The 13,212-nt window shown below is 37.3% G+C and overlaps 1 protein-coding gene across 1 annotated transcript; it reads left to right on the top strand.

The window, feature by feature from the left end:
* Window positions 1-3,139: 3,139 nt before the first annotated feature.
* PARP11 (poly (ADP-ribose) polymerase family, member 11) lies at window positions 3,140-11,992 on the top strand. Its single transcript, XM_009879296.1, has 7 exons — window positions 3,140-3,277; window positions 3,376-3,496; window positions 4,718-4,793; window positions 6,314-6,386; window positions 6,474-6,604; window positions 10,944-11,095; window positions 11,561-11,992. The coding sequence occupies exons 1-7, from the start codon at window positions 3,140-3,142 to the stop codon at window positions 11,872-11,874; spliced, it is 1,005 nt and encodes a 334-aa protein (XP_009877598.1). The 3' UTR covers window positions 11,875-11,992.
* Window positions 11,993-13,212: the final 1,220 nt, after the last annotated feature.

The following is a 13,212-nucleotide window of genomic DNA, read 5'->3' as shown; positions in this document are numbered from 1 at the left end:
GGCGGGAGGGGGATGGGGGAAAACAGTCGCTCCTTTCGGTTTTATTTCCTCCTCAGCCCGTTTACGTACGACGCACGCCCCTCAGGCCGCTTCCCCTCCAGCTCCGCCCCCGCCGGCGAGCGGTCTGCCAGGTTGGGGAAGGGGGGGGGGGGAGCGTAGGCCACCGTGTTTGGGGAAGCCTGCGAACCAGGTGGGGAGGTCCTGATGCTGTGTTTAGATCGACCAAGGGGGCAGATGGTGGTGCTGGAGCTGTGCAGGTTGTTGTCATTTAACGTATGTCCTGTACTGGTGCTAAAGCTGCTCTTCTTTCTTGTTTCTGCTCCCGAGCCCTGAGTCAGGGGCAGTTGGAGTAGATGATCTGTAAAGTTCCCTTCCAACCCAAACCATCCTGTACTTCTTCTTACCATAGAGCGTGTTTATTGTTCAAACTTAGACGTACTTCTGGAAAAATGAGGCAATGCATTACTAGTGGTAGTAAAGCCATCCAATCACAGCACAACACACAACAAGCATTCTTTCTATTTAGGAGAATGTTTTCGCCATCAGAGTAATTGTGTTTAATGTGAGCTATTCCAGTAACTCGTGGACCAGTAGAAACAGCGGTAATAATGGGAGTTGAGAGGCCTTCTGTTAACAACAGCATTGCTGATAAAAATCTCATTGCTGCATCTTTGATAGCTGACATCCTGTCATCCAGAAAAACCCACTGAGATTTTTATGCTCACTGTGTATTTGGAGTTTTTCTGATGAAAAGCTGCCTGCTTTTTTAAAAAGGTGTGGGCTTGATTTTAAATTCTTCAGTAAATTGAGTAAAATGTTTCAACGTTTTGGATTTGTATCACCTTTGAGAACAGCTCTCATGTTTTCATGGCCTTATGTGTGCATGCCTATGTGTCATTCTTCCATACTTGTAAGTATCCGGAAACCTGCCTGCTTGTTCTAGACTTTGTGACTAGGGTGCTACACATGGATTGAAGGTAACATTTTTGAAAGCTGTGGGAGTAATTGTCTCCTTAGTAAACGTATTCTGGAGGCTGTGTTGACCTCAGAGGAGTATGTATTGGCAGCATGCAAATGAACATGCATTCTCTGTATCTTGTCCACTGCTAATTTGATTGATCAAATTCAAGGTCCTGAGCTAACATTGCAATAGAGCTGAGGTCTGGCTTGTTTTAGTGGGAACATAAAGAAACTAAACATTACGAAAAAAGCCTGAATTGCTTTTCCTCTTAGCTTTAACAAAAATGTATACTATCTCTGCCTTCTCTCTGTAGGAGAGAACATAGCCAAATACTTATCTTGGAGGCAGAATCAAATGTTGAAGGTGAAAGGTTACTGTAAAAGGTGTTGGCCAGTTGTGCTTTAACACCAAACAAGTGTAGGCTCTATGACTTTGTATTGCTGTGAGGAGCAGGAGAGATGCCCTCTGCAGTGGAGAACAATTTTTTTATATCTTTTGACATGTTTTTCCATGTTTGAACTTGAGGTAGCTATCCATGTATGTAGCCTTGTGTAGGCTTCCATTTGTACTAAAGTAGGTTTGCGATCAGATTCTGCAGTTTGGAGATGATGTGGAAGTTCACTTCTGATTTCCCCATTTTCTAAGTATCTGGATTTTTGTAGCCCTTTGGAGCTTTTGATGATTAGAATACAGTCTCTAGCTATTACCACAAAGAAGTTTCTGGGATGATTGTTTTTCAAACAACCACAGAGGGCGAGCTTGGGAAAAATAAGGAGAAAGGGTAGTGTTAGAAAATGTGCCTTCTGTAGTGCTAGAAGTGCATTCTGCTCTCAGCTCCTGCCCCAGTAACACTGGCCAGCTGGTGCCTACTTCTGGTCTCCAGTATTTGCCTGCTTCAAATCACTACCTCCTCTGTGATTTGAAGTGTCCAGGAAGCAACCGAACCATCCAGGATGTTAACTGGACATTGTTTGACTTACTTGTGCTGAAGGGTGTTGTTCTGTTTCTTGGACGCACAAGTTAAATTGAGGAAATTGTTGGGAGGAGTTTCAGTTTTGGTTAAACAGTTAGAATGCCTGAATTGCTGACCTTTTCTGGGAGTAGGGCAAGTTTCTTTCTCTGAAAGAATTTTTTCTTTGGGGAGTGGCAGAGAGGGAGTTGACATGTTAGGAGAGAGATGCAAGTAGAGTCAAGTGCTTTCAAAGCTTTTAGAATTTTATTGATGAATGAAGAAGGAGCTGAAATCTGACAGGGACTGTTTTTCAAAAGATAGGATTGGTAGGCTTGAACTTTACTTAGCTGAACTTCCATAAATTTGCAGCATCCACAGCATACCATGAAAAGGAATTCCATAGATTGTCATCTGTTTTATAAAGAAATTCCTCTCTCACTTGTTTTAAACTTGATATGTGCAAACTTTGATGAATATCTTCTTATGATGGAAGAAAATGTGATTTGTTATTCCCTACTTGGGTTTGTCATGATTTTGTAAATCTCTGCTATGTCCTTTCCTCAGTACTTTTCCTTCCATCCTGCAGAACCCCAACTACGGTAGACATTGCTTGTGTGGAAGCCACTCTGGCTTTTGGCGTGAAGCTTGTCTGTAATTATAAGTACCGAGTACCAGTAATTTTACTGTATCATTTCTAAGTGGGTGCACTGGAGGTGAAACAAACTTTCATGCACTGTTGAGGAATAATGCACTATGGACTTGCACGGTTAAATAATTATATTCTTTGTCACAGTTTTCTTTTTATTTGTAACGACTTCTGATATCCAGTCTGATTTGTTCACTGCTGGTGAGTATGTAGTAGATGTTTTCACTAAGCTACCAGAAGTAACTCCAACACCTCAGTCCTGAGTGGTATGTAATTCAGAGCCTGTTGTGTATATGAATGGCATTGCTCATATGACCATCAGTATGAAATTTAACACCTCACTTTAATCTTATAAAGCCTATAGCTCTTGCCTTTACTGGCACACTAACTTAAAGGATAATACAGGGTAAGTAGCAAATTGAGAATTTTGCCTCTGAAAAAAAAGAAAACAAATATGCCCTCTGCCTGCCAGCATTGATTTTAAGTGTCGCAAGTTCACTTTATTTTTCTTTTTTGTGTATTTCACAAAAAATGCATTTTTGCAAGTAGTATCAAAACTCTTCTTGCGTTATGTGTGTGAATGTTTCAGGAAATGGCTCAAAGAACACCAGAAGATTTTTTTCCAAAGATGGAAAGTTCAGTTGAAGAGATGGATACCTCTGATACCCAGTGGGGCTGGTTTTATTTGGATGAATGTGGTAAATGGCATATGTTTCAGGTAAATACCTGTAAAGTTACGTTAGATGTGATGGTTTCCATACATCAAACTACCTATTGCTGAATTTGTCTAAATGTGCTTTTTCATTTATTTTGAAGACCAATTCAAACAGTCATTGCTCTGTTAGCAGTGAAGATATTGAAAGGAGCTTCCAAACAAACCCACATGGTTCTGTTTCTTTCACTACTGCAAAATTTAACTACATGCTAGACTTTTCAGGTACGTATCTTCTCACAGAGTAAATTTAAATAGTAGAAGGTGCGAGATAAGCCAGTTAATTTGTTCATTCAGCAAATTATTTTCCTCATATCTAGTGCAAAAATTTGTGATTGGAAATGTCATCTTTACTGGAAAGTACATAAAAGTTTCTAGAAGCAACTGCCCTGTTACATTTTCTGGGGTAAAGTAGCATGTCTTGTTTAGTAGCACTCCATCATGTTACTGCTCCTTACCTCAGCAGTAGGTGGTATATAGCATACATCTATGGGAATTTTGAACCTTTTTTCTTTAACTTGCAACTGCTTATAAGCTTGAAAAACCTTTTCCATTCAGAGTCTAAGAAACATTAGTATGAAGAAGCTTTCTGCAAAATACCAACGTCAAAGTGATTTAATAATTCAGCAAGTAGTTGAAGCCAATTTTTTTGTCAAAATAATATGGAGATAGGCAAAAGGATCTTCTAGAAGATTGTAGAGATGATCTCACTTATGATATGCAGAGTATTACAGGATTCTAACACATGTAGCTAATTATAAATTAAAGTGACCTTTGTTCAAAGATGTGTTCTGACGACTTCCCTGTTTTTTCTTTGTTTTAGCTTTTCCATCCATAATTTTTTATTTTCTGATTAGATTATGGTACAGGTATATGCTTAAATACAAGGCTCTTCCAAGTCAAAGAAATGAATAGTATTTCAAATACAGAAAGTGAGGACTGGGTGAAACAGCAATAGATTGGGAGTAAAGTAGTGTATAATAATACTAGGAGTTTTATTTTTACTTGTGCTGAAATCTCTGTTTAAAAGCCCCTTTTTTTTTACATCCAGAATAAAAACTCTGAACGCGGATGCTCAAGAATGATGTTTATGTTACTGTTTGTAGGTCATGATGTCTTTCATTAAAGATAGTAGTAATTTGTTTTGTCATCCTAATTTTATTAAAGTCAGTGGAAGTTTTGCCAGTGATTTAGTGAGGCCGAATATTAGATGGACGTTTTAATGATAAACATTTTGTTTGTGTAATATCCGTGCATTTTATCAACTCATATAAATGGTTATAATTCTGAGACCAGTATTTTAAAACGTTTCTCAAAAATGCTGATTGGTTAATTGTTGAAGTAGGAATTCCTGTCATACAGCTTTGGGTGTAATGACGCTGAAATGTTTCATATACTGTAGATGAATTCCAGACACTCTTATACTAACTATTGTTTTATGCTCAGTGATGAAACAAACCAACCTAACTACACTTAAGCAACGTCCAATAAAGCGAGCTCCCTTTTCTATCAGTGCTTTCAGGTAAGGAAGTAAAAGGAAGGCTCCTTATTTTTATTTTATTTCTAATCTTTCTAAGTAAAATGAAACAAAAATATGTTTTGTATTTATTGTTTACTTTTTGCATTAAACAATTTGAGAGGTGAACCAAGGTGGGACAGCTAGTCAAGGGAAGATGGAAGACATTTCAGAGAACAGTGAAAAAAGAATTTTTGGTTTTATTTTTATCCTTTCTCTGACAAAGTAAGGAACTTGCAGTGGGAGAGGAAAGACAGACTGAATACTGATATTTTTGGTAAGGTTCTTAAAGCTGTGCCTGTCTTTAGCCATTGGAGTCCCTTGCTGTAAATATTTGTTGAATCAGAATTGCTGTGGAGAAGCAGCAGCAAAAAACGGAATAGTTTATTCCATTATAATAGTGTCTTCATAGATTACGTAGAAATGTTTTATTGTAGCAGCAAAAAAGATTGAGTTATATTTTCTTGCCTATGTGTCTTAATCCTTTACTCTAAAATTACTACAGGAAATTGCAGCATAACAACCTGATTGTTTTGTGGGTCTAATTGCTTTGGATTGCAAGTTTCTTACTGCTTGATCAGTCATTAGATGTAAAGCTGTGCTGATGTAAATAACAAACTGGTCTATGCAGTGATACTACCACAGTTAAAATTGACCATGTGGAATATGTAGGTTTTTTTCCCCCAAAATAGTTTCTTAGAGCTAATTTTAGTTTTGAATTGTAGTCTGGTTATTCTTTCAAAAAGAAATTTGGCATTTGTAATAAGAAATGTAGTAGCAATTGTTCCAGAAGGCCTATTTTTTTTTTTTATGCTGTCAACTGTTTTTTCAATGGATATATGCTGAAGAGTGCATGCAATAATGTGGTGATTCACTTTTGGCTTCTTTGTTTCTTGAATAATTGCATTCAGTACCCTCTTTCCATCTGATGACACCATTCTTTACTTCCCGGAGATTGCTTCTTTTAGTCCTGGTTTGAAGGCTTAAAAGCTTCCGTGTATGTGGTATATATGCTTAAAACACTCTTTTTTTGAGGGTTTTGGTTTTTGAAAAACAAATTCAACTATGATTTTCAAGCATATCTTTCTTAACATGATGCTTTCACATACTTCAAATGAGGGCTCAGTTTCCCAGGGCTTAGGCTCATTGTGATTCCGATAGTTTGGAATGTTTGGGCTATACCTACACTGTCATGTTTCAAAATTAATGTTGCTCTCCAAATGCCATGGACTTTTCTGTCCATCTCTTCTGATTTATCTTCCTATGGTTTATTTGATAGATGGTATATTAAAACTATTCATTACCATGGTTTGTTTATAATAAGCTAAGCCAGAATTTGAATACAAAATAAGACCTCTTGCCTTTGACCTTACTTGCTGAAAACAGCCTTAGTTTGAATGAAAACCCTCAGTAGTTTTGTGTAAGTTGTTTTTTTTGCATACCATATTATTTGGAACAGGAGTTTGACAGGAGGAAAATGCTTCATGTCTTTGATGCGATGTGTTTTTGCCTTTTTTTGTTTGAAGTTTCATCTGTGAAAATGAGGCTATCCCTATGCCTTCACACTGGGAGAATGTAAATACTGAGGAGCCATATCAGGTAAGAATTGGTATGCAAGTTAGTCAGAAATGTGTGATAATGAAATAATGCATTGAATTGAAATCGTACTAACCTCTTTTTTTCCAGCTTATTCCATTGCAAAAGAAAACAAATGAATATAATGAAGTTTCTAGTCTCTTTGGAAAAACAATGGATAGCCACCGAATTAAAAGAATTAAGAGAATACAAAATCTAGACTTGTGGGAGTTTTTTTGCAGGTGAGATTATTTCTAAAACCAATAGTCTAAGGATTGTTAATGGAGCAAAACTTGAAGGCATGCATATGTGTTACTTTTTATCTTTTAAAAATTTTCTTATTTGTCGTTCTTCTGTATTCAGAATTCCATTTTCAAGACTGTAGCACTTGCAGAAATATGTAATGTTTGTAGAAATGCATTAGATGTAGCACAAATAAGACTGATGTATTAAAGGTGTTCAGAATGTCCCTGTGGTTAAGAAAAAAGAAAAAGCCTTTTGTAAAATAATTCCTTGACAGACTTGTGTTATTTTAATTTTCAGTGAACAAAGCAAACGAATATTTGTAGCTTGTTTAATTTCTCAACTTTATGAAACCTAGGACAGAATTAAATGTCCAATTAGCACACCTTTATGTAATTTCTTAAAGTTTAGTGTGGTACAAAAGCTTTTTTAAGTTCTCTGCCTTCCCTTCTTCATACTCTGCTGAGCTGGAAGAAGTAGGAAGTGCCAAGTTCTGTTTCCACTTATTCCATAGCATCACTCTTAAGCAGTTGTATTTGACAACAGTTATTCGTGTAGCATCTAAGAAGGAGTGCATATTGGAATCAGTTTTAAAGGTGTATTACACTATTAAAACCAACTGAAATAAGTTAAATAGTGAGGAAATAACTAAGCAGATGTATAGTAAAAATTTGTATAAGTTATATGATTTTTTTTGAAAGATATGTAATTTGTTGTTAATTTAAAGTTATATCCTGAATATGAATAAGGAAATTAAGTACTTGCTTAAGAGAGTTAGCCTTCCTTAGGTTATGTTTACCTGCTGAATTATTAAGGCTTATTTGCTTGGTCTTGTGTTTCAACATTTTTCTACAAATAAGTTTCTGTAGAGGTGTGGTGTATTTATACTGTCATAATACCAATCTTAATTTTTGAAAATAAGAATAGCAAGCAGACTTCAAAGTAAATGTCTTTTCAGTCTCCAGTGTAGATGGCAGAAGGGGACAGGGAAACAGCTTAGGAACTGATGCCAGTTGGAGAGTATACTAGTTTTCCTGACCAGTCAGTAAGTAGAATTCATGGCTTAAGAACTCTCAGTGTCTGGATGCTGTGCTAAAATATTCTCAAGGTATGGAACTGAGCATCGGTGTTAGAATTTCCTACATCAGGAGTATTGCTATATAACTAAGTACAAACCAGGTACTCTATAGTACCTGTAGGATATAAAAGTATATGGAGAAAAGTCATTTCAATTTTAAAACTTTTTCCTGTATCAAAAAAATAGAAATAACAATGAAAATTGCTAGAATAAGTGTATGCAATTGAGACTTATGTAGTTTTCTACTGAGGGTGAAATACAGCCTTGGAGTAGCTGGATTTACACACGCTGGTGAAGAAATTTATTGTCTGGTAGCATATAACAAAGAAGTAGATGTTGTAGCATTTCAAATCCACTAAAAGTTCTTTTGGTATCCCATGTGGGAAAGTGAAAGTAACAGAAGGTGAATCTTAGCCTAGCTTATTTTGGTCTATACATCTCACTTCAGAGTTGTAGAAGAGCACAATAAGTAGAAAATCATGTTTGGTCAGTGAGATTGCTGACCATCCTTAGGAACAGCATGTGTGCTTGCATATATGCAAAGAGCATGCTAATGGGTATTTAACTTTGGGTTTCTCCTTTATTGAGTGAGCTGGCTGTATGAGAACCTTCCGAGTGGTGGATCAGTTTCATTTTGATTTAATGCATTAGCTCATCACTGTTGGTGGAAAGTGCTAAGACAATGGTTTTTAGAATAGTTGGACGATGGGTTCCTGTGTGGCTGCCCTAGGGAAACCTGCTCTGGAAGGGGGGCTGGATTAGAAGATCTGTAGAGGTCCGTTCCAACCCCGAACATTCTTTGTTTCTATGATTCTCTATTTCTGTTCCAAATCAACAGAAAGTCCTGCTGTGGCAATTCTCGGTTCCGCAGAACCACACACTGAGTGTGCTCAGTATATTCTACTAATTATTAGGAACAATTGCTACTTAAACTTTTGTGGGTTTGAGAAAATGTTTCATTGATAAGATCAGTGATTAAATTTGAGCATTGCTTGAGTGATTATTTGCATCATCGTGGTGGTCAAAATGCATTTGCCTGTTATAATAGTTCCTGTATTAATTACTATTTTAGATTGGTTTTGTGAAATCAACAGGTTGAGATAGTGAAGGACTGTTACTGTATGTTTTTGGACAATCGATTGTTCACCTTTTCTATAAATTTATTCTATTCCCTGATTTCGAGGGAAATTACTGTAAGCTACCTTTATATGGGGTGTATCAAGAGAATCGTAGCCAGCAGGTCAAGAGAGGTGATTCTCCCCCTTTGCTGTTGTGAGACCTCACCTCGAATACTGCGTCCAGTTCTGATGTCTCCACCATAAGAGAGACATAGATCTGTTGGAGCATGTTCAGAGGAGGGCCACAAGGATGATCCAGGGGCTGGAGCACCTCTGCTACGAGGACAGGCTGCGGGAGCTGGGATTGTTCAGTCTGGAAAAGAGAAGACTTCGGGGGGACCTAATAGCTGCCTTCCATTACGTAAAGGGAACCTACAGAAAGGCTGGGGAGGGACTTACAAGAGTGTCCACTGATAGGACAAGGGGAAATGGGTTTAAGTTGAAGGAGAATAGATTTAGATTGGATCTTAGGATGAAATTCTTCAGTATAAGGGCGGCAAGACTTTGGAATAAATTGCCCAGACATGTTGTGGCTGCCCCCTCCCTGGAGGTGTTCAAGGCCAAGTTGGACGGAGCCTTGAGTAGCCTGATCTAGTTGAGAGGCATCCCTGCCCATGACAGGGAGGTTGGACTAGATGATCTCTAAGGTCCTTTCCAGCCTAGGCCATTTTATGATTCTGTGATCTGCAGAGAGCTGCTGATTGAAAAATTTCAAGTGTTCAGCATTACCAGCCCTTGGCTCGGAGATGTTGCCTGACACAAGTAGCTCTCTCAAGATGTGGGGAGTCTTGGCTCCTGAATTTTTTTGAATGAATGCAACGGAACTTAAGTGCCTGGAACCTCTCTGCCCCTGACACAAAATGTTACAATTGGAGATTATTAGTGAAACCTCCTAGGTGCCCTTGAGATTCTACTGACATTCTGATCTGGAAAGCAGCTGTAGGGCAAAAAAGACACACAAAAAAAAATTAAATTGCCAAGACATAGATATTTTAGTTTGCGCTAAATGGAAGAGGAAAAAAAAAGCTGAACAATAAACCAGAATAAATGTATCTTTCAAGATAAATGGTGCAAGACTTTCAATTCTTTGAAATGTGCTTATTTATAAATAATGCATCATTGCAATGTAATGCTGGTAGTATGATAAAGAATCTTTACTGCCTGTCTCTTTCCTGGACCTGTTTGATAGGACTACCTCAGACTACATCTAAACTGTAGGCTCCGAGAATGCTTCCCCAATTCCAAGTATACACTCCAGTTATAAGTGGATTGTGAATTTGATCAACCTAAGTATGTATCTTATAAACATGTAGCACATGTAGCACAGTGCCCTATGCACTGTGGCTTTTATAGGAAGAAAATGTACTTACGTAGGCAAGAACAAAGCTGTGATGCACTCTGACTTCTTTTTGTTTGGACAGTCAAGGGATCATAACTATGAACAGCAGCTCAGTAGTATAGACGCAGCACCGGAGTTCAGTTCTTCATGGATCTTAGGAAAACCCAGCTGACAGAAAGTCACTTAAAAAGATTGATGGAAACTGTGTTCTTTAATTGAAGGTGTGCTGTGGTATTCTGCCCTTGAGACTGTAATAAAGGTTCACCTGTTGTATAACTGTTTTTCAAAATTGTAGACTGATGTAACCCTGCGAATGCACGTCTTACCTGTTTTAGGAAGCAAGTGAACCATAAATTCAGAAAAATATTATGAAATTATCATATTGAAGTAATTTTACCTAAAACTATAGGCAATTTTATTTTTAATATTTTTGCTGGTTTACCTGGGTAATTATACTTCATAATCCACTAACTCTCTTATCCCTCCAACTTTGCTATTAAGTAGGTGAAGGGAACAAAGTTGAGGGAAAATGCCTTTCTTTTTAAAATATATCTGCAGAAAATGACCACACTGAAATGAATGAACAATGTTGGTAAAACTGGTACAAAAGACCATTTTTCCTAATCTTGGATTACTTCTGAGAATGTGTGATTTCTAAACATGTACTGTAAGAATTCTGAGTCATCTTGTGAAAGGAGAATGTATGGACTGTTTCAAGTCTATCCCCTCTGACGTATGTTCTGTGTAGTAACTTAATTTGGTTGTACAGATGTTCTTAATACTGTATTGTGTGATCTCTGTAGGAAGAAAGCTCAGCTAAAGAAGAAAAGAGGTGTCCCAACTATTAATGAGCAGATGTTATTTCATGGCACCAGTAACGAATTTGTAGAAGCGATATGTATTCATAACTTTGACTGGAGAATAAATGGGATGCATGCTGCAGTATACGGAAAAGGTAAGTATTTTTGCCATATAAAACGGTTTGGCAATCTCAACAGTTCAACATAGTTAGGTGTTCCCTGTAGTATGTTTGTTGTGATGTGCTCCCTATGTTTATCCAAGAGCTGCTTAATACAGCTCTGCTTTTCAATCAAGTGTAATTAAGAAAGTTTAAGTGTAATTAAGAAAGAAAGGACTGTAATTGTCACAACTAGTTGGTAGGACCAGGGAGCTTGAGGAAGGGACATCCAGCAAAGCAGTGTTGATCTCAAGACAGTGTCCCTGCTAAAATATTCCCACTAGAAATATTTGATTGTGTTGCCATAACCTAATGATTTAGAGGGAAAAAAGAGTAAAATTGGTGTCCTAATGAGCATAAAAAACCAGGCATCTTTCGTCATCCTGACACCTGTATACATGCTGTAGCCATTAAGCTGTCATGATAAGAATGTCATCAGATTTTTTTTTTCTTGTTTGAAAGGGACCTATTTTGCAAGAGATGCAGCATATTCCAGTCGTTTCTGCAAAGAGGACATGAAGCATGGAGACACTTTTCAAATCCATGGTGTGAATCTGCAGCCTCATCTGCATAGACCAGATAAAGTTATGTTTCTTGCTCGGGTATTGACTGGTGACTATATTAACGGTGATTCAAAATACATGAGGCCTCCTTCAAAAGATGGAAGTTTTGTGAACTTGTATGACAGCTGCGTGGATAACACCTGGAACCCGAAGATCTTCGTAATCTTCGATGCCAACCAAATCTATCCTGAGTACTTAATAGAATTTTGTTAAATTTGAAAGGAGCCAAACTGAATATTGTTTGTGTCTTTTTTGATACTTTTGTTTCTTTTGTAAAGACAACAATGTAAAAACATGAAGTGTGAAAGGAGGAAGGTGAAAGAAAGGCTAGCATATGTTTATGGAGAAGGGAAGCTATTAAAAATTTAGGAGAGACTGTCAAACTTTTTAAAAATCCATAAACTTTACTAATGCGTTTTTCAACTGTAGAGGCTGTTAGAAATTTGAAATTGCTTAGTGAGCCTGACATACATTGGGCATTGATAAGTTTTCACAGGCAAGATTCATGTTCTGGTTTTGGTTTTTTAACATACTAAAATATTTATTCATGTGGTAGAAATATGCCTGTAATACAGTATAAATACAATGAAACTAATTTTATAAAGATTGTAGAACATAAAAATAACAAAACCAACAACAAAAGCCCAGGGGGCTTGGATATGTATGTATGTATGTATGTATGTGTTCTGTAGTACATGTTGCATTGTGTTTCGAGGACTCCTAGTTTTGATTCTAAACCTACAAAAAAAGTCCATCTGGAGAAAACTCATGAAGGAACCATAAAGTTCACCAAAGCTGTTATGTTTAAGTACATTTTACCGTAAACTTCAGTTATATGCTTAGAAGATTACAAAGAAGTTGTAGTAGGTTTTCAACGTTGATTTTGATGGAAATGATAACCATAAGCTCCTGTGGTTTTTAACTGGTATGTAACTACTGAGCTCTGTATTGGGATATTAGGGATGCCATACACCTTTCCAAGTTCTATAGAACTGTTGCCCTCTTGTAGTATTCGCGCACATGCACTTACATTCATACTGCTATGATTCTTGCCCAGTTAGGTTTTAAGAAGTGCTCAGTGCTGATGTACTTGCTGTCACCAAAGACAACGTTTAGATTAACTTTACTGGAAATAATACAGTTAAGTTAACAATGAAGATTTCAGAAGATGCCATCCTTTATTAGAAAAGCTTTTGATAACACTTGTTTAGATCAGGTTTTCTTAGGTGATAGAGTTGTAAAGTTAAAACAGTATTTTTCAAACTTGGAATCATAGAATCTTTCAGGTTGAAAAAAAATCTTTGAGATCTTTGAGTCCAACTTATAACCTGGCAAGGCCAGGTCCACTACTATACTGTGTCCCTCTGTGTCTTTTAAATATCTCCAGGGATGGTGACTCAACGACTTCCCTGGGAAGCCCGTTCCAGTGCTTGACAACTCTTTTGATGAAGAAATTTTTCCTAATATGCAATCCAGACCTCCGCTGGCATGACTTGAGGCCATTTCCTCTCATCCTATTGCTTGTTACATGGGAGAAGAGACCAACCCCCA

The sequence above is a fragment of the Apaloderma vittatum genome, unplaced genomic scaffold, assembly GCF_000703405.1.
Source record: "Apaloderma vittatum isolate BGI_N311 unplaced genomic scaffold, ASM70340v1 scaffold7442, whole genome shotgun sequence".
Classification (NCBI taxonomy): domain Eukaryota; kingdom Metazoa; phylum Chordata; class Aves; order Trogoniformes; family Trogonidae; genus Apaloderma; species Apaloderma vittatum.
Note: the sequence above shows the minus strand (reverse complement) of the source record. Positions and strands in the feature narration are given on the sequence as shown.

Coding starts and splice junctions, on each gene's coding strand:
- PARP11 (XM_009879296.1), top strand. CDS start 3,140: ATGTTTCAGGAAATGGCTCAAAGAACACCAGAAGATTTTTTTCCAAAG. Junction 3,497..4,717: donor CTACATGCTAGACTTTTCAG/GTACGTATCTTC, acceptor TTTTATGCTCAG/TGATGAAACAAACCAACCTA. Junction 11,096..11,560: donor TGCTGCAGTATACGGAAAAG/GTAAGTATTTTT, acceptor CTTGTTTGAAAG/GGACCTATTTTGCAAGAGAT.